At 37.4% G+C, this 21777-nt stretch overlaps 1 protein-coding gene across 2 annotated transcripts in view; it reads left to right on the top strand.

Annotated features, from left to right (window-relative positions):
- Positions 1–18360, top strand: part of SYK (spleen associated tyrosine kinase) — a 50104-nt gene extending 31744 nt beyond the window's left edge. For both annotated transcript variants that reach the window (XM_086869387.1, XM_086869386.1), the window contains 8 exons: positions 3736–3804; positions 9818–9908; positions 10573–10750; positions 11933–12142; positions 12555–12744; positions 14052–14192; positions 14405–14517; positions 16085–18360. In XM_086869387.1, the coding sequence (XP_086725513.1) occupies positions 3736–3804; positions 9818–9908; positions 10573–10750; positions 11933–12142; positions 12555–12744; positions 14052–14192; positions 14405–14517; positions 16085–16157 (1065 nt within the window). In that variant the 3' untranslated portion in view covers positions 16158–18360. The remainder of the gene's footprint in view (positions 1–3735; positions 3805–9817; positions 9909–10572; positions 10751–11932; positions 12143–12554; positions 12745–14051; positions 14193–14404; positions 14518–16084) is intronic.
- The last annotated feature ends 3417 nt before the right edge of the window (positions 18361–21777 follow it).

Genomic DNA, 21777 nt, shown 5'->3' with positions numbered 1-21777 from the left:
TTATAATTACCTAAGTTCTCAAAGGCCATTGACTACAGAAGCCACCTGAGATGTGATACATCCACAGAATCACATAATACTATCTTTATCAATGTACCTCTTTCATCTGAAATAGGTAGTTAATTCTAGTCTCCCAGCATAATTTAATCATCTAGGTCATTATCTTGATGCAGTCCCACATTATAGAAAAAAAATTATTCAAATAAGCAATTACGTCTATTTCCATACAATTGACTCCTACCAGGCCTGTGAACAACTACTCTCATAGTTTCTCTTTTGGAAATCAGGTAACTTTTTAAAAAATTGGAAATTAAGCAACCAAAATCAGTCCCTTTTTAATTAAAAATATTTTTATATTTATGAATGCTTTATTATTAAAAATAAAAATATTTTTAAAATTTAAAATAATTAAATATAAAATACTGCCCCTTGAGACATGGATCTGTGTCATTTATGAGGATATCCATGAAGTTTAAGCACACAAGACCATATGTATATCATCTGGTATACATACAGTTGCAGAGATAGGGTAAGCACATTTAGCGTGGTAATACTATGTAAGTTTCATAATTTCCACAGAAAAATTCACAGTATAAGTACAAATTTAACTGCTAGTGCTTAAGACTTGTCATGATAACTAAAAAGAAAGTCACCACAGCTAAGTGAGAGTGTATATTTTGCAAATATTCTACTAAAACATTGTTTTAAGCTTCAATATATTTGACATTTTTAACTTCTTAAAACTGAAATCTGAATTTTGTGTTTTCTTTAGGACTTTTTAAAAATGAGCTTGCTAAATTACTTTCCTGTACTATAAAACATAGAAATGGAAAATTTTAAATAACTATTATTGCTTATGGAGCTCAAAGACCTCACTTAATATTCCTAGGTTCTCGCACATTAATACTTTCGTGCAAAAACAGTAACTCATGAAGATTTTTAATATGCCTGAAATACAATTATTCAGATTACACAAAAACAAACCAGCCTGAGGAGAAGGAATACAGTCACAACCATACATACTACAAACACAATCCTATGTGAAAGATGTACAATCTATCTTCATATTATTTACACTATGATAATTAACATTTAGGAGTTTCTGATATTTCTAGTATTCTGCACAGGTTTTTTTATTTATGAAAAACATTGCCAAAATGTGTAAACTGGAATAATGAATTTTCAAATTTGGTATCAAAATAAGTGTAATGAATTCGAGAAATGTCCTGAGAAAAAAGAGGGATAAGGCTCAGTAGAAACTAGTGCAAGGTATTTCACTTTTGGTAGTCAGATATAAATCACAGAATAGTGAGCAGACACAGCTTTTCAGAGGATGTTATGCCTGCAATGAATCAGAATGGGAACAAGGATGAGCAACCACCATGCTGGTGGAGTAAAAAGGAAACACCAATGTGTTCCCAGCTTGTTCAGCACTGGCAAGGTCTCAGCTGAAAGACTTTCACCAGTTTTTGACACTGCACTGAAGAATGTTGTCCAACAGGAGAAAATCCAAAGCAAGGCAACGGGAATGATCATGACTTGTGAAAAATGATTAATTATAATAAAGAACCAAAAGAGAGAAAGTAGAGGAACAAAACATAATGGCCAGTTCTCAGCAACAATCTAATACTGATGCTCCCATCCAGACCAGTTTTTCAATATTTTTTTTCCTTTCTATATATATTACAGTCTAAAGTACAGTGGTGCTATTCCAAAGTATTAGTGGAATAGCATGTCCAATCTGAAGTTGTTTTCAATTTAAGAAGGTGTGTGAAATGTAGAAAGACCTGGTGGATGATATGCAAGGCAGACTGCCCAAGTGATTATCTGTAAACTGTTGGTTATATAAGGGCATGGAGTAAAATTTCCATCAGGGATGTAAATCAACATCAGATTTGTCTAGTATTTGCTATTGTTCCATGGGCAAATTCAGAGTAATAAAATGCTTAAGTTTATTATAATATGGACATCTCCTTTTTAGTCATACTGATACACTTCCTCTGCAAAAGAAGAATTTTGTGTTAAATGTCTGTACTGAAGATAATTTTCCATGCAGAATATGGAGAGTTGCTTGTTCTTGCTTCTGCCAGAACATGCATGACCTGGGATGTTTCTTGCCTTTCACCGTGGCTAGGTTTAAGGTGATTTTGACTCCTTCCATTTTTTAAATTACTTTTTCCTCCCTGACATCTATTCCATCCCAATATATATTTAAACCGGCAGAGGAGCTTTTGAAATGAGTCTTTAGTTCAGTTCTCCAGCTGATGACATTATAGTGAAACTGCCAAATTCTGGCCATTTCCCAAATTCTTCTCAACCTTTCTCAGTATTTTGTTTAGTCACAGTGTTTCAGCTGGTAATAATAGACCTAAACTTTAAGAGTGTAGCCTAAATGTAACTAGTTGCCATGCCTAATGAAGAATTCATCTCAGTGTGCATTTGTAGGTCTAATACAAACTGTAAACAAAATGTGAGTTAAGCAGTATTAACATCACTACAGGAGGTTGCTTACTCCAGTGCTGGGAGATACACTTGTTGAAAAAGTATAATGAGAACCATGCTCAGCTTGTGCAAAGGAGCACTTGACCTCTTAGAGAAATAATCTGTTGCAGAACTGTAACTAAGTAGTACTTCAGGTTTCATTTATTCCCAATATGGAATTAAAATTTCATGAACTAAAAGAAAATAACTGACTCGGTAACCTTTTTCAATATGCAGTATACTGAATTTTTATGTATCATAGCTATGAAGAATGTCAAGTGTCAAAAAGGTTTCTGTTTTTCCAGCAGCAACAGGGACCACGTGGCTACCTTTGGTGCCTTGAAACAGAAGACATCTTTTTAATGTGAAATCAGACATTTTCTTTTAAAAGAAAATGAGGAAATATACTAATTCTATCAATTAAAAAAGATGTCTTTTCAGAAAATAAGTCCAAATGAGCTATTAAAATGTTCAGAACATCTGAGTTCAAAAGCTGTTTAAAGTGACTGAGAATGTGGCTCAGATTATTGTTTTAGCCTCAGTATCAGTGTAAATGTTTGAACAATAAGTGCTTCACCTCAGTTTTTAATAGTCAGGTATGATCTCTCAGTGACCACTAGAAATGCTAATTTGTAACTTTTAATTGAGTTAATGTGCTCTTGTAAAATATATTTGCACATCTTTTAAAGGTGTCTTTACAAGCAACATAAGCATATGCGTAAAATGTAGAGGCTGTTCCTTTTTGTTTGGAATTAATATTACCTTGTGTGCTTTCTGCTTCAACAGCTACATTGTTTGTTGTATGGCCACAGTGTGCTTCAAATTTTGCTTGATACATTATTCATACTTCCAGACAGAAAGTTATCCACTGATTTCTAGATATGTTTGGGGGTGGGGGGAGGGAGACTAAAGTTCAGTGACAGAGGCAGGAGAAACATACAACCTACTCTGTAAGTAAAGATCTGGAAAAAAGGCAGTGCATTTGAATTTAAAAAATGCCTTAAGATATTTAAGTTACAGGTTCAGGATAATTTGACAGTAATATAGATGAAATAAAATTTAGTACTAAGATTTCCTGTACTGCATTTGTTTGATGCATCATATATGTACTTGTAGGCACATGCAACAGAGAGTTTGGGAGTGTTTTCTTCTTTTAGAGTGTTTTTTTTCTTTTAGAGTGTTTTTGTTCTGTGAAATACCTTTAGCTATTTTCATGACACATTTATTGTTCCTCTTTGACGTTGTGGTTTCTAGAGTTGGGCAGGAGGTGGAATTATCTCAAGACTCAAATCGTACACCTTTCCAAAGGCCGGCAGCAAAAAGGTGCCTCATATACTTTTTTTAGGTTTTTGACTGAGTTAAAAATACTTAACTAATTTCACTTTCTTGTCCCCCTCTTTTTGCTTGCTGTCTTGACTACTAACAGTTTTGTAAGCTTTCTGCATCTGTCCTAATCATCTGCATAATTACGGGCTTGATTTTATAACTGAAGCAATGGTTTGAAGGAGTTTTAAAAATAGAGGGACTCTTTATTTAATTTCTGGCATACCAAAATAATGCAGATCTCAACATTTCTACAAATGAAATGTGATAAAATATTTTTCAAAATCATTCAGTTATTGCAGAAGAAAATTATATTTCTACTCTCCTTCCTAATCAGAAAATTGTCTTGCTTACACAATTATGTTATTACTGAACACATTTAGGGAACAATAAAAACAACAAAAATGCATACCTACATAACCTGTGTGCACAAATCTTGTTATGCGTTCACTTATATCCAAGCAAACGTAAGATGTCACAAGACCAAGCAGAATGGGAAAATTGGGAAAAAGATGCCAGGGAACCAAGGGGAGCCCAGCCCTGTCCTAGTGTAAATGCTTTTGCATGGCTGGAAAATGGCGCTGTCCAGTAATTTGTGTAGCTCTGAAGCATGTAACTATGAGGTTGTTTGCATGCTGAGAATAATATATATGCCCTTATTCGATCCGTGAGTCTCTCTTTCTGTTTATTGATTTATTTCCGGTTGCTCTTCAAGAAAAATGAGCAGGCATGATGTGCTACTGATCGGAGTGAAAACCCAGGTTTGATATATACTGTATTTGATAGTCCTGATAAATAAAAAATATTCTTTTCGTACAGCTTCAGTTCACTTTGGTACTGAAGTACCAACAGCTGTTGTCAGCTGTGTATCCCTACAGGACCTACACCTCTTTTTCAGTGTGTGTTTATCATACACAAATGCAGACACAGCCTCATGATCTGCTCTCAACCATCTGAAGTACAATGCCAAAGTAGCACACACTTTGGTCTGATTTGCTAAAATGTATGTGGGGTCTGAACTTTGTAGACATGTTTTTGGTCACACTGCTGTCTGTTAACATGGTAAAACCTATGTCTTGCTCTAGTCATTTTCTGCTGTCAAATACCTATTTCCTGCCTTCTGGGCAACATACACAGAGTAGAGACTGAAGCACCTTGGCAGAGTAAAATCATTAAAGAAAAGAATTTCAGAAACATGATTCAATCACCATTTACATGTACTTTACCCTGAATACTCACATCCATATCATACTGCCAGATTTTAGACTCTAGACAAAATTTGTGCTCTGAACAATTCTAAGATTTATCATTTGTTAACCACAAAGAGCAGAGTTTACTTTAGACCTGGTTAATTATGCAATTGCTTCTACTATGTCAAAAGCTTTCAGACTGTAAACCAGAAAATATATATATATATTATTTGTTATGTTATATTTACTCATTCTTGGGATTTTTTTTTTTTTTTTAAATTTCACAAATGCGCTATTTTTATTCAATTTTTGGATCCAGGTCAAAATTTTTCAGTCTGTTTTACTAGTGTAAAATTGTCAATTTAGACAATTTAAGTGAAATCCTGCCACCTAGTGGCAACTGAGATGCCTTAGCCAAAACTCATCTCATGGCTCATGAGATACTTGTCATGCAGTATTTAGCTCTTAATTTTTAATAAAATAAGATGACTTTTTGGTCTGAAATTTTCTAAATCAAGGTTATTAACCTAAAAGAATATTGCACTTTTTGTAAAAATTTTCTTCATGAGAATATTACTATACTATTTCTATAAACTTATAGTCATCACTGTAAAACTCAGATTTAGAGTAGTTGGAGCCATTTCATTCATACATCACATTTTTTAAAGGCTCCTCTAGAGGACTGTTTTGTTGTATTACTTTTTAATGGTTTAATTAATTTTTAATGGTTCATCTTGCCCATTCTCTGTTTCTTTTAAGAATACAAGAAGTAATCACTTATCCTATACCTTAGATGTATTAAAGACCTTTTGTCCAAAAAAGATCTGCAGAATTATATTTGTTGTTTTTAAAGTGTAGGGAAGAAAGGACTCTGCATTTAAATTGTAGTAAAATGAAAAGGAAATTTTATTTTACTGTCACTCAGATCACTGCATATGTAAGGATGCATACCTCCTGCCCCATTTCTAGTCAGTTGTGATTAACTTTAAGAGAAAAAAATTCCAATTCCTGGTAGAAAATCCTTTTCAAAGTTATACAGGCTGCTACATGCCATAAATACATGACTGGAAGGACTAAAGAAAAATATTTGAGGTTTTCTGAGTGCTCAACAATTTTCCCAAGTTGGTAATAGGAGCTGAAAATGTGCCTGTGAAATATTAAATTGTAGTTCACCCAGAAATCATAGAGTCGCAGAATGTTAAGGCTTGTAAGGGACCTTAAAGAACTTCTAGTCACAGCTTCCTCTGTCATGAGCAGGGACCCTTTCCACTGGACCAGGTTGTTCAAGGCCTTATCCAATCTCTCCTTGAAAACTTCCAGGGATGTGGTATCCACAGCCTCCCTTTGCAACCTGTTCCAGTGCCCTACCACCCTCACAGGAAAGAATTCTTTCCTATTATCTAAATCAATTTTTCCCTCTTTCAGTTTGTACCCATTACCCCTTGTCCTGTCACTACAGCTCCTGATGAAGAGTCCCCCTCCTGCTTCCCAGTAGGCCTTCTTCAGGTGCTGGAATATTGCTATGGGATCTCCACACAACCTTCTCTTCTCCAGGGTGAACAGCCCCAACTTCCTCAGCCTCTCTTTCTAGGGTAGGTGCTCCAGTCCCTTTATCAACCTTGTGGCCTCCTCTGGACTTGCTTCACCTGTTCCATGTCCTTCCCATGCTGGGGGCACCAAAGCTGGATGCAGCACTCCAGGTGGGGTCTCACCAGAGTGGAGTTAAAGGGCAGAATCTCCTCCCTCACTCTGCTGGCCACTCTGCTTGCCACGCTGCTTTGGATATTGACTTTTTCATAACCCCCAAGTCCTTTTCTCAGGGCTGTTCTCAATCACTTCTCTGCCCAATCTGTAGGTGTGTCTCGGATTGCCCTGACTCAGACATAGGACTTTGCACTTGGACTTGTTGAACTTAATGAATTTCACTGAGGTCCACCTCTCAAGCTTGTCCTGGTCCCTCTGGATGGCATCCCTTCCCTCCTGTGTGACTGCATTCCACAGCTCAGTGTCGTCAGTGAACTTGCTGAGGCTGCACTCAATCCCACTGTCTGTTCCCACTGTCTGTGTGACCAACAAAGATTCTGAGCAGCATCAACCTCAGTACTGACCCCTGCAGACACCATTTGTCCACTTCCCACGTGGACATTGGGCCCTTGACCACCACTCTTCATGTGTGATTATTCAGCCAATTCTTTATCCACCAAGTGGTTAATCCATCAAACCCACCTCTCACCAATTTAGGGACAAGGATGTCATACGGAACAGTGCCAAACATTTTGCATAAATCAGGTAGACTGTGTCAGCTTCTCTGCCCCATTTACCAGTGCTGTAGTCCTGCTATAGAAGGTCACCAAATTTGTTTGGTATAATCTGCCCTTAGTAAAGTCATTATGGCTGTTACCAAACACTCCTTTTTTTCTCCATGTGACTTAGCCTAGTTTTCAGGAGAATCTGCTCCATGACCTTGCCTGGTACAAAGACTGATAGGTCTGTAGTTCCCTGGGTCTTTTGCTTTCCCCTTTTTAAAAACAGGGGTCATGCCTGCTTCTTTCCAATCATCGGAGAATTGAGCTCACTGCCACTATTTTTCAAAAGTGGCAATGGCTTAGTAACTTTGTCTGACAGCTCCCTCAGTACCCTCAAATGAATCTCATTGGTTCCCATGAGCTTGTGCACATTCAAGTTCCTTAGATGATCATTAATCATCTAAAGGATGATCCTCTCCTACAGCGCACTTAAGGTGTTCATCTGTCAAGTCCCCACATTTTCCTTTCTCAAGTTGGGCAGTGTAGCTACAGCACTTGCCATTGAATACTAAGGTATGGAAGTCATTGAGAACCTCAGGCTTCTTTTTGTCCAGGGTGTTCAGGTTTCCCATCTCCTTCCAGAGAAAAAAGAAGGAATATCAATGAAAAAGACAATACTCAGCTATTTAATCAATTTGAAACATTCAGAAATAGCATTCTACATGTATTAACCAAGCTAAGTAGTGATAAATAAGACACTATGATTCTTCTTAAACATGAACAGCTCTCTGAGACAGAAAACCCATTTTGTTATATCTGGTGTGTGATTGCCAGTTCACACCTGCAGAGCTTTATTTACAGCATGGAAGTGATGTATTTTTTTTTAATGCACTTGCTGAGCAAGTGTATACAATCCTTTCTGATTTTTTTTTGTTGTTGTTGTTCTTGAATTGCAAAGAGCAGGAATGTCTCTTGTGTCTAATTTGAGGACTCAGCTATGTCTTGGCCAGAGCTATGTTTTTACCAGCCGTTCTTCACTGGTGAATGGATTCTTGAGGTGTACAAAATTTTGTGTACATTAATTACATTTGGCCAGTTCAAAGTATGCCAGTTGACTTACAGTCTTAATGGGAGTTGTTATGACTTCCAGTCTTAATGGGAGTTTAATGGGGATTAGTGAATTGCCTGTGTGAAACTGAGTGACACAGGTCTTAGAAAGCTGTCAGAGTGAATCAGTCTAGAAGAACAAAACTAAAGCTATGTGTCTTGGTTTATACCTTTGTTTGCCTTGAGAATGGAACATCAGTCAGTTTGTTCCTTTACATATCCCAGAACTGTCTCAGGGGTTTTGTGGCTTGCCTTCACAGCAAATGGCCTTTTAACACTGTTCCAAGTCAGAAATAGACCTTTACTGTGCCTGATGTAAATGTGCTCATCCTACTAGGGCAAAATATTGCTGAAAGCTGGCTTCCTACAAAAGGTTTGCAGTAAAATCTATGTACTGAAACCTTTTCTATTTCATCCAGCTGAGCATATAACTTCATTATGATTTCAAAGTCTGTAGTTCCCAGGTCAGGCACTTCCCCTACTAAATGCAGTTTCCAAATGATAAAACTTCTATTGCATCCAATAGTTCACTATAGGAAACTTCAGAGAATCATTGAATGGTTTGTGTTGGAAAGGACCTTAAAGATTATTTCATTACAATCCCTTTGCCATCAGCAGGGACAGCATCCACTAGAGCTTTGTTTCTCTTTGCTCTTTTCTAGAAAATAAACTAACTTGCAGAAATAGGTTCTGTAATTCCATATTCCCAACAGCTCACAAACAGAAGCAACCAATCAGTAGCTTCTCTCTTCTATATTTTATTGTGCCATACCCAGGCAAGGAGCTCCAGAACACACAATGGATGAGATGGTTTGTGTACTCCGTATTATTTCTCTGACAAGAGTAAAGGCAGAGGAACTGTACTTGAACCAGATGCTTAATTAATTAAGTAATCTTGTCCCTCCTCAGAGCAGACAGACAAGCCTAATATCTGGTCCATTATGTCTGTCCCTGATGTTACACAAGCCTATAAAAGTAGTAACTTCTTACTACAGTTGCTTCCACTTCTTTAAAATAGAGTTCCTCTGTAATATCCACCAGAGAAAGAGGAAATTGGTTTTTGTTTTCATTTATGCTAGTAATTTCTCTATGGCCTAAACAAGGGGAGAGATAACTTGAAGAAGGAGGAAGGACAGATTAAGGAGAAATCCTTTTGACTATTTGTGTTACATGGCAAATTTGAAAAGAGCATGTATACTTAATATCTGTAGAATAAGATTTGTGCATGATCCACTGGAATTAATTCTCTCTTGTCTAATGCTCTGCAATGTTTGTAATATCTTTCTGTGCTTTTGGCCTTCTCTAACAATAACCTCCAGAATGAAATCACCTCTTTTGGATCCCTTTTTTCTGATTTTCACCTATGGGTCTCTTGTAAACACTATACCAGAATTCTTGGGGTTGGGGGGGAAAGTGCTTTTAACTCACCTATTCATTGTTAAACAGAAAATCTTAATTTGTGTGCTACAGCTTCAGTCAACTATCGGCCACTCACCAGAAGAAGCACCTTTTAATCCTTATGTGCTGCAAAGGAACAGAGGTCTAACAGGAGCAGAAAGAGGTAGGCAGAATAATGTATATCAATAATGCAATTTTCTTCCTTGTGGCAGAGCTCTCTTCCTATCTTTATTTCTTTTTTCTTGCATATATTTCGCATTCTGTTATGTATTGGTAGAGCCTCTATCATAACTCAAGCCTGGTAGCTGAAGATGCCAGATGTCACCATCTATAAAGAAAATAATTTAGCAGAAACCCCTTTTTGCATTTTGAAGTGGTGAATTATTTTCTGGACTCTAAAAACTATATCTTTGCAAATCACAAAAAGAATTGTGCCCTGTTGCATCCACAGTGCCAAGCATAATGCAATTAAAGTTGGATGCCTAAGAATGAAGTACATATAATAAGCATTCTGAGAGAAGAATTGTGTGAAGTAACTAATGGGAAGTACTAAGGAGAAGGGCCAACTTTTAACCCTCCTTTTGTCAAGGAACCTCCTGGCTTCACCCTGCACAAATGTTGAGTAGTTACTGCATGTCACCAGGGGGAGGCCACTGTCTTTCCATGTGCTCTAAAATGCATAGAGATGAACTGCATGTGGTTTCTTTATAATGCTCTTGCAAGTCAAACACACTGATGATCTTGAACATAGAAAAGGTGAATGTATTAGCTGTGGCAGCAAAAAATGTCTGAAATAATGTCTAATTTTTTCATTGTTTGAACTACAGGTGATCAGAGAGAGGCCTTACCCATGGATACTGAGGTCTATGAAAGTCCGTATGCTGATCCAGATGAAATTAAACCAAAAAATGTCACTCTTGACAGGAAACTGTTGACTTTGGAGGAAGGTGAACTTGGGTCTGGAAACTTTGGTACTGTAAAGAAAGGGTTCTATAAGATGAAAAAGTGAGTGTTACCTTCTATTTTCATGGAATCTAATATATAAAAGCTCTAGCCTCTACTTTTTTGAGCAGCAGTAATTATTGTATGTCGTTTAGGGTGACAGACTGTAACTAATTTGAGCTAATATTCACCAGTTGCTCTCTTTCTATGTACACCTATGCTCTCATATATGTCTTTAAAGTGGGAAAGTGCTGTTTATGACTTTTCTCTCCTGATGGGGATAGTAGGGTGGACATTCCACTGCCTTCCTCCATGGTTTGCAGAAGTACTGCTACACAGTATTTTCATCTCTATCAGAAAGTGTGAAGACTGCCATGGACAGTTTACCTATAGCAAAGAGAGTTTTGCCTGAAGTGTGATAAATACCAGTTTCCTGAAGCTGGAATGTTGATTTTCAAGAAGACAGAACATGTAACATTTTCTATCTCAGGACATTTCTATGTCATGTTAGTAGGAACAGACCCTGTTGATACTTGACTCTTCATGGCATTTTCATAGTAAAATGTTATCAGCATGCAGTTTATGTGCATGGAATGATAAAGTACACACTCTCATCTCTTGAAGTTGAAGGCATTTCTTTAACCGAGGTTTTCAGAGGCAAAAAGGATTTCTATTTCTCCAGTATAGGCTGTAGGGATTTGAAGGGCTCTGATCTCAGCTTGTGTATATTTTAATCTTGTTTCACACTTGAGCTATGTTGATCTCATCAGTCACTCTTTCAGTTTGCTGTATGAATGGAAGGTTGCAGAAGCAGGCTTATATTCTCAGGATTTCAGAGCACTGCCTTGGCACCTGGCAATGCTGCATGTTCCAGGCTCACCCCCAAAACACTACAGTGCTTAGAAAGCTCTTTATAGCTTTCCTTGCTAGAAGAGCTTCATGCCATCCTTGCCATAGTGGACAAGAAAATTTTGTCCAGTATGGGTTTTTTCAGACTTCCTTAGGCATTTTTATGACAATCTGTAATTTTCTCAGGTTCTTTTCATTCTCTTTCTTTTGCTTAGCTGTCTTCTGAGCATTTGATAGAGAGATGTTCCTGTTATGGCTGGTTTTTTTCTCCTGTGAGTGTCAATTCTCTTTTGTCATAATTCGTACTAGGTGAATGGAAACATCTGATGAATATTGTGTGCAATTAGTGCACAGATTTTTCATCAGCCAGTCCCAGAACTGGATTCTCTTTTGCAGGGGTGCCAAGCCTGTGGCTGTAAAAATTCTGAAGAATGAGAGTAATGATCCAGCCATAAAGGATGAATTATTGAGAGAAGCAAATGTAATGCAGCAACTGGATAACCCATATATTGTCCGAATGATAGGTATATGTGAAGCTGAGGCCTGGATGTTAGTAATGGAAATGGCTGAACTCGGGCCACTGAACAAATTTTTGCAAAAAAATAGGTATGTAAACTTGGATTCCATTCCATAGGATACAGTTCCTTTCTTTTATTTTTTAATTTTTCTTTAAGAACAATTAAATTGATATGTTGTTAAAGTAATAATTAATGATTACAGTTATTTTTCACTGGAACATGTCTCCAAACTGTCACGTATTTCTGCCAAAATAAAGTATTTTAAATAAATGAAAGATTTTTCACATATCCTTCAACTTCTCCTTTATTGATGTGATCACATCATCTTGCACAGGACAGGAGCCTAGATAGCCTTTTCTAATTGAAGCTTGGTTAAATGTAAGTGAATCAGGTTCCCAGTGTAATGCAGACAAACTCAGAGCAAAGATTTGTATTTGAATTCCATTAAAAGTTATGAAAATTAACTACTGACCTCTTTAAAATTCAATTGTGATTTTCAGACATGTCACTGAGAAGAATATAACAGAGCTGGTGCATCAGGTTTCTATGGGGATGAAATACCTGGAGGAGAATAATTTTGTTCATAGGGATCTGGCTGCAAGAAATGTGCTGTTAGTCACCCAACATTATGCCAAAATTAGTGACTTCGGACTTTCTAAAGCTCTTAGTGCTGATGAAAATTATTACAAGGTAAGGTCTGAACACAGTATGAAAAGTGTCTAGCAACATAGCTTAATAACGATATTATCAGTTGAAAATTAGAAATAATATGTATCATTTGTTATTTTATAACCTGATACTAGATTGCCAAATTCAAAATATGTGATATCATCATTAAGAGGCATGTAGGGAAGAGAAGGCTTGTCCCTCCTTTTACTTGTCTACTTTCATTTACTTTTCATAAACTTGTCATTAGAAGATTGAAAGTTATTGTGAGAATGAGATACCACCTTATATAAAAGGGGGAAAACGTGTCCATCATGTCCAAGAAAAATGTAGGCTAGCACTAATACGCTGTCTTATAGAACAGAATTAGGGGAGGTTTTTGAAAGAATACCATTGTTAAATAATAAATTAGCCTAAACAAAATTTGTTAATCTTGGTTTTAAATTCCTTAGACCTCTGTACACCTCAAGTGATTAAAATAATTGCAACATTCAATAAGGTAAAAGGTGGGAGACAAAGTCTGTTACCATGCCTGTATTTGTTCTCCTGATATATCACTCTTGTGATTCAAGTTACTTCTTTGCTTATTCCCTTTCATCATTTCTTTGAAACTAATAATCCAAAACCTGAAACACTGCAGAGGAGAAGCAAGCATGTGCTCCCTTCTGATGCCCTTCCTGTATAGGAACAGTAGTCACTGCTGCCAGAAAAGGCATCTTAAGTCACTGCCACTAGGTTGGCCAGAGACACTTGTCAATTCCAGTCTCAGGGCCTCAAGAATTAGTATCAAAGTCCATTTTCTTTGCAACTCCACAGGATGCAGTAGGATCCTGTCACTATATCCAGCACTGTGCTGGTATAGCTTGACTCTTGAATGGTCATAATGCAGTATTCTGACATAATGTAGGTAAACTATGGCTTGCCACAAGGCAGTCACTGTGCTTTGAAATGGAGCACCCACTTCAACCATCTGGACACATCTCTTACGCTTTGTGAGAGCCAAATGGAAAAAACAGATTCTGAAGAGCAACTTTAAATTAAATGCCACTAAAGGATACATTTAGCTCAAATACATTTAGCTAGTCTTTTTTTTTACCATAGATTTCATTTCAATGAATTATTTTGAAAGTGGAAGATTTGAACAATTTTGTAACACTTTTGAGGAAACCGTTACCCATTCTCTCTAACGGTAACTGCATCAGAAATGTTATTTACTTAGTACAAATGTGTGCAGATCTAAGTAAATGTGAATTATGTGCATTCAGGTGTTGTTTACTACTTACCATTGTATCTAGTCTGCTTTTTTTCCTTTCTGTTATGACATATTTTAGGCACAAAGTCATGGAAAATGGCCAGTCAAATGGTATGCTCCAGAATGCATGAATTTCTACAAATTTTCTAGCAAAAGTGATGTCTGGAGCTTTGGGGTTTTAATGTGGGAAGCCTTCTCTTATGGACAGAAACCATATAAGGTGAGTGGTTATATTTGGCAATGCTTTTTCTTTAATAGTTCAGAGCAAGTTTGAACGAATATCTTTTCCTAACTAAAAGGAGTTGCTTCTCCTGAGGAGTTGTTGACAAATGTGTCAAAGGATAGCCCAAAAATAAGTTCCAGGCCTCTATTTGATTTATGCTGTCATGTGTGCTGCAATCATTTGCAACTGTTCTGGTCACCCTGTTCCAGGGAATGAAAGGTGGAGAAGTTGCACAGATGATTGAAAGAGGAGAGCGAATGGAACGTCCTGAAGTCTGCCCAGCTGAAGTCTATAGTCTAATGAAATTGTGTTGGACATACAAGTGAGTTTCAAGGGATGCTCTTTTGATAGAAGTACATTTTAGTATACATGGTTAATAGCCAGAAAGGGCGTGAGTAAGGGTTACTTCTAAATACATCTTTTCAATTGGAGTTTAGCTTACAACTGTACTGCAAGCTAAGGAGTCAATTGCACTTTCAGGTGACAGCTCTCTGAATTATAGAGTGTACTACAAAAACCCAATTTTGTAGAACAATTTATTCAAACCGTATATAACTATATACAAAATACAGGGTATCATAAAAAATTAAGTCCAGAAAAAGGTCAGTCTAATGTATTTTGAAAAGAATGTTTGAAATTAAGCAAATACTTTTTTTTCATTTTGAATTGTGTTTCATTTAGTTTTCATTTCCAATACTTTAGCTTTACTGAAATTTCAAAGTCATATTGCCAGTATGTTTGTTCTATTCCTCTATATTTAATTGTTTTGAGCTGTTTATCTCTTCTCTCATAACTGACTATATTCAAATTGGATCCCACACTAACTTCTTATCAGTGAGAGACAAACCATCTTTTCAGGTCATACCTGATATATTAGAAGCTTTTTTTCTGTTTCATAACCATTTAGAAATTAGAATTATGAACTATAGAAAAAAATAAAGCTTACCTGATTTTTTTTAATTAGTGTGTTGTAAAAAGTTATTAAAACCGTTTTATGATTTATTGTCTTAAACTATTCTGCTGAAGTTACTTTTAACTGTAGGAAGTCTCCAGAAAGCACCTGAAATGACTGCAATATCACTCATTCTTCCAGTTGACCATCTGGAGAATAGCTTTGTCCAAAAGGTTAAGGAGCCTTGGTAATTCACTTTTAGGTATCTTGCTTCTTTGTTAGCTTTATTAAACCTAAAACTCTACAAAGAACATGCAACAAAAAAGTAATCCCTGCATTTTGGTTTGACTCAAGGAATGCTGTAACAGTTCTACAGTGAAAGGGATTGGGTTTTGTTATTACTAACAAATATATCATAAAGCACGATGATTCTTATTTTTTGTACTGAAATATCTTTATTATTGGAAAAAAATAAATTTTAAAAAGAAGGTTCAGGTTAGGCAGAGTAACTATCCCAATATGTAATGTAAAATTGTAAGGGCTTGTTGTCAGTTTAATTGTGTTCTCCAAATAAACAATTGCAGATATAAAAGAAAGATGGTACAGTCATATATAATGTGTGGGTAGGCTCCTCTGAGTGCTTGTAACCACTCTGTGTGATGGTACTACCCATTATAAGGCATATATTGCATGGCAAATATTGTTTTCTCCAGATTATTACTAAGATAAATTAAGTAGAAAATTAAATGGAGCTGATTTACCACTTCTTTCTTCTAGTACCTTCACCAACCACAAAGTAACAGGCATGATAGTAAATCCACTGACTGGATGCTCTGTAGTAGCATTTGGCACTTGGTGTTAATTTTGTACTGTTATTTTTGTAGCCTTAAAATATTTAAATGAGCTGTCACTGAGGTAGAGTTTTGAGGGCTGTAAGGCCCATGAATCTTGACAGCTCTGTCCTTTCTGCACAGTGACACTTGTCATCTCTCCACAGCATTGACGACCGACCAGGATTTGTTGCAGTCGAGATGAGATTGCGTAACTACTATTATGACATTTCCCACTAACAGCGCGGAGGGCAGCAGCTTCCTCGTCTCCAGCCAACACCCCCTGAGAGGCAGCTCATTTTCCAAAGCCAAGAAACCTTGATTTTTGTACTTCCATTTTCAACCTGCAAAGCTCAAAGCTGAGCCTTGTATCTGTAAGATTGCCTTTCCTTACCTTCTGCACAAAATCCAGCCCCAAAAAAATACTGGAACTGTCATTGTAATGGTCTCAAAGTGCTCAGCAAGGATGTTAGATAAGATACTTATACTTTTGCTACATTTCATTTCATTTTATTTACAGCTTTATTTGCATCATATTTTGCAGTCCTGTAAAACGTGTTTACCGACTTTGAGCTGTCTTCTTCTCCTATATTGGAATGCAGATTGGAATTTAGAGTCTTATCATCAATATTCTTAGCCTTTAAGTCTATTTAGTTGTTCCAGCCTTCCTTTTCCTCAAGGAAAAATAGCATAAATATTTCTCACTATGAAGCAAATTCACTGTGCAAGTGTGTCAGACACTTTGACTGACAGTGTGTTTGATTTTATCACCAAGCCCCTTTAAAGCAAATCATATCCTTAGTAGCAGAGTAAGCAGAGGGGAATTGAGAGTTCTGACTGTCTAACATCATCGCATCCTTCAAATGTGACCATCTTCTTTTGTTCCTTATCTCATGTGTGGAGCCCAGCTCTTCCCCAGGGAGTTATTTTTTCCCCAGTGACAACTGGGAACTCAGAGGCTTGATCTCATCTTGGAAGAAAACATACCAGCACCTAAGATGATTCTATATTTTAACATAGACTCCAACACTGCATTCCTGAAAATACACCTGTGATGGAGCAGCACTTAACTTTCTCTGTTCTCTTTCATCCTTCTCCAGACATATATTTTCTATGCATCTATTTGGGTATACCATAGGTCCTTGTATTATGTTTTGAGCAGCAATCATTTCTAACTTTTCTTCAAACCTTTCTTAAAAAGCATCTGAGAATCTCACCACACCTTATCACCTCCAAAGTTAAATTTCACTTCTAGTTCAAATATTTTATAATGGGTATATGGACAACAAGATTACTTTTTCAGCACCAAAATCTTAATATTTTATTTGTCCTGTGGGGGTCTCAGGAAAAGGCATTTGTCCCATCACTCCTCTGTAAAGCAGCATGTGTCATTAACTTGGAAGTATTGTAGAGCAATAACAAATAATGTAATCAACTTCTGATTCTGTTTTTACCCTTATGCTTTGCTTGCTCAATATCATTTTAAATATTATCAATAGCAACATTTCTATCACTTACTACTCACAAGCAGCTACTTTATTTTCATTTGCTTATATCTCAGGAACCTACATACATTTTTTCTGTTAGATATAGAGATTTTAGAAGAATATGAAGAATAAGATTTAGAGTTAGATATATTTATATCTAATATGGCTGGTTAGAGTATACATGTTTGATTTTTGTGTGAACAGAGTATTTTTAGAGATGCAGTGGTATTTTTTTTCTCTAGTAATGAAATTGTGTGAGCAATTTAACTGAGAAAGGGTGAAATAATTTTCATAAAAGACAAGACTATAAACAAATGTAGAAGCTACTGGATTTTTATTTTTTTTTTTTCCTTTTTACTAAGTTTACGGTCTATTTGTTTAATAATATCTGGTGCCTTTTGGTAGTTTAGTCTTGACTGTCCAGTGCAAGGCACCACAGGCTACTGGAAGTTACTGAGTGCAATTGACCGTGTTCCAAATGTGACCAAGCATGACTTACCTTGAAGATGATTTACTTTCTGTTTTGTTTTTAAGAAACATTTTTCTACAAAACTAGCTTGTGTAGAAGTTAGCCATAGTTACATATAGGTGTTTTGTCAGTTATGTTGCAGAGAGTTGTTATCTCTACATGTGCAATTAGTACACTTATGGGGATATTAGTTATAAACAAATTGCACAAATCTCTATGAACCAGCAAGTGACAGTACTCAATTTCCCAGAATGGGAGATATATTCCTCTATATCTCTCATGCTCTTTAAAAGTGATGTCTGCTACAACAAGCCTGGAGGATTATTTCTTCTCCTCTCCTCCAAGTGAATGTCAACATCACTTTCTGGAGTTACTTGATTATTTTTAGCTTCACTATTACATAATAAAAGTTTACAATGAGAATATAAAGTATTGTGAAATAAATTGATTTGGTTTTAACATTTTAATTAAAGATACTTTTACAAAATATGTTGTCTTAACAAGAATCCTTTCATAATTACATGCTTTGTAAAAAATCCTGATGCTGTGCAGTTTGTGTATGTACTGAGCTCTGTGATTGTTCTGGGAGACTGAGATTTTCCTATTGACAGTGAAAGGTACAAAACAGGATAGCTAAACCCACTCAAGCCTGGGCTGCTTTTGGAGCAATTCAGGAATAGCAGGAAATTCCCAAAATATGCACGCTGTTGTTTCACCTAAGTCTTTTCAAAATGATTCGCAACAAAACTGTGCTGGATCTGGAAAGTTAGAGATGCCAGGAGTCAGTGCAGTGTATCAGCTAGACAAGAATTTCTGCCTTACAGATGTCAGCTATGCAGGATTTAACACATTGTATGACATGGAGCCTCCCTCAGATGCAGACAGCTGTTGTCAGTATTCTGAAGTAAAACCAGCAACATCTTAGTCTTCCATTTAGCTTTTTTTCATGCTCAGGTTCTCAGGAAAGCTAAGGTTAGGTGTGTGAGAACTTGAATAATAAACAAGAAAAGCAGAAAAGTAGACAACTCTTCAAGCAGGTATTGGGGGGATCAGTCAGTGACTGACTGTTTCTGTTACGCTGTGGTTGTTTTCCTGTATAGCAAATCTGGCCTAATTGCTGCACCTTCCCACTTGCGGGGCTGTACCATCAACTGATACAAAGGGACTTTTTGTCTTTTGGCTGTCTGGATCTGGTTGTCTACATTTAGATTGACTTGTCTCAGAAATGCCACTTGGTGGTGTAGGCCCCCAGGTGATTGACATGGCAGAGTTAAGGGGTAGAAAACTGCAACATGTCCTTAGGGAGGCTGGTGGAGAAAAAAGACCAGGTGATAATGTGTTAAGAGGGCTTTTCACTGGAGGAAAACAAAGGTGTATTTACACCTTTGGTTAGGACTCAAATTTACAAAACCATTGAGTTTTGAAGTAAGGAAAGCATGTGCCTTTTTCCATAAAGACACACCCAAACGTCTTAAAAGCCCTGGTCCAGCCTGTCCTTGCTTCTAGTGTGCAATGAGGTACTATTTTTAAATTCCTCAGTCAGCCATGTGCAAAAAAAAAATACTTTTAATCAATGACAATGAGAAATACCCATAATTTTCACCCCTGAAATCATCACAGTTAGCACTGCCAATTTGCCAGAGAGCCCATCTGCAAGCGGCCTGGCCTGCACAGCCAGGTGGTGCACCAAGGCAGTGTGTCTTCCCTCGCCCAGCCCTGCCAGGAGGTGGCAATGCCTGAACACGGTTGGAGTGAAGCACTTCTCTGGCCTTTTCTGGCACTCTCCACTCTGCCCCGGCTGTTGCTGTGCCTGCGTGTTACGGAGGACACACTCTCTTTGCTCCTTGCTGTGAAGCAATGTTGCATGTGAGGACGAATCATCATTTATTTATATGGTGAACAGTCAGCTGTGGATGATTAACAAAGGCTTCTGAGACTCGGTGTGCCCTTGTCTTTTAAGTGATCGCAGCAGTGAGAGAGTGCACGCAGAAAGATACAGACTATGCTCCACACGTGCCTAGAAGGGAGGGAAGGTAGCATGTGGATTGAATAATATAGGGAAACATTAAGCAAGCAGTTGTAATTACCAGCCCTAAGTTTAGTGGGGACAGAAAGACTGCCAGGCATGCAAAAGAAGAAGGAAAAAAATAGATTCCTGTTAAAAAAAAAAGCCTGTCTGAGAGATGTAAGGCAAATCCTGAGAACAGTCCTCCAGTCACTCAGAGTTCCCTGAAGCCAAGCTAGAGCTGTGCATATATCTCCAAATAGGTATTCTTTTCTTTTCTGTCACTTATGTGATAATTGAGACAAAGACTCACTGGGTTCCTTGGCATAATATTAACTCTGCGTGGAGTATAACGACTGCTTCCCTGCGACAGTGGAGGTGTGCACATTTCTTGGTAACCAGAGAAGAGAGGAAACAGGAGGCAGCTGGGGAAAGCATTACAGTACTGTCCATTAAAATTCATTATTTCAAATGTAAATAGTCCCTGGGTGACCAGTCCACTGTAAATGTGCAGAGATCATTAACTGCCCTCGTCTGTCCACCATTGCAAATGCTTTAAAATGTCACGTTAAGAAACTGTTAGGTCTTGTTTAACTGTGTCAAAGTGCTTGTGGGGGAATGCCACTGCCATGCACCTGCAGCTACAGTGCCTACCTAGCACACTCCACGTGTCAGAGGTTCAGTCAGCCGAGAGCCAGGCTCCCGGTGCCCCTGCCATGTCAGAAATGCAACACATGTCAGCAACGACAGGAAAAAAATTTGCAAAGAACAGTTCGATGACACTGTCCTGTTACATTGTCACCTGCCAGTGGCTGCATTGACATCAACATCTGTTCTTCCTACTTCCTGCTATAATAGAGAGAAAACGTGCCGGTTTCAGCAACAGCAAGAGTGTCAAGATTATATTGCACGATTGAACATCAGAACAGGTAGCAGAAAACTTTAATAGCTGTCTCTTGAACAGCTTGAAGACTTTCCTTTAAAAATATTACACACTTAATGCGCATATGCACATGTATTTCTTGTCATTATTTCGTACTTGAGTTCAATAATGATGTTTTCTTCAGTTGTTACTGTGTAGACATTGTAGCTGTATCTTCATGTCTTGTTCTAATTTATGTGCAGTTTTCACCAGTGTTACCAAACAATTTCTTTCTGACTGGTGTATCAGGTTCCACCTCCAGTAATCTGAGGCTGAGACCAGCTGGCAAGAATTAATAATGTTGGTTTTCAGTGATAGTTCTAGAAGATAACAAGAAAACTGCTTGGAAGTAAACAGCATGGATACATCAAGAAATGCATGAGAGGTACAAGCTCACTGATCTTGTCAAAGTGCAGCACTTCAGGGCATTTTTCCCTCTCTACTTTGGAGCAGATGTAAATTGACTGTTTGGCTAGGTATGATGTTTCTTTCCCCAAAAGATATATATTTAGAGTCAATGTTTCCTGAATTTTCCCCAGAAGTGACACATCTTTATACCCATAGTTGGTTATAAAAACCTAGATTACCAATGTCATTTTGTTCCAGCGAGATTTCCTCTGTTGCCAGTAAATGCCCCAAACTGGGCTGTTTCTATGCATACAGCTACATTTCTGTTCTAGCAGCTTCCACGGGCCTCATTCTTCTGACTGCTCTGCAAACACATGCTTGAGTTAAACAGGAGCACCAGCAGACAGTCCTCTCCCAAAGCCCTCCTGCTCCCTCTGATGATCAAAGGGCAATACAGAGAAGCGATGCACAATAAAGTTCAGCCACCACCATGAGGAAGGTTCCCAACCTCCTTCTCCCAGCATGTCTGTTTCTTTTAGACGATACAGCCTCTTTAAGACAGTAAATACAAAATGGTACAGATCTTTGTTATCAGATTATGTTGGTGTTACAAGACCCCTACACACCCC

This window comes from Cyanistes caeruleus, chromosome Z (genome assembly GCF_971803275.1).
Source record: "Cyanistes caeruleus chromosome Z, bCyaCae1.hap1.1, whole genome shotgun sequence".
NCBI lineage: Eukaryota > Metazoa > Chordata > Aves > Passeriformes > Paridae > Cyanistes > Cyanistes caeruleus.
The sequence above is the reverse complement of the archived record's forward strand: the minus strand, read 5'-3'. Positions and strand labels throughout refer to the sequence as shown.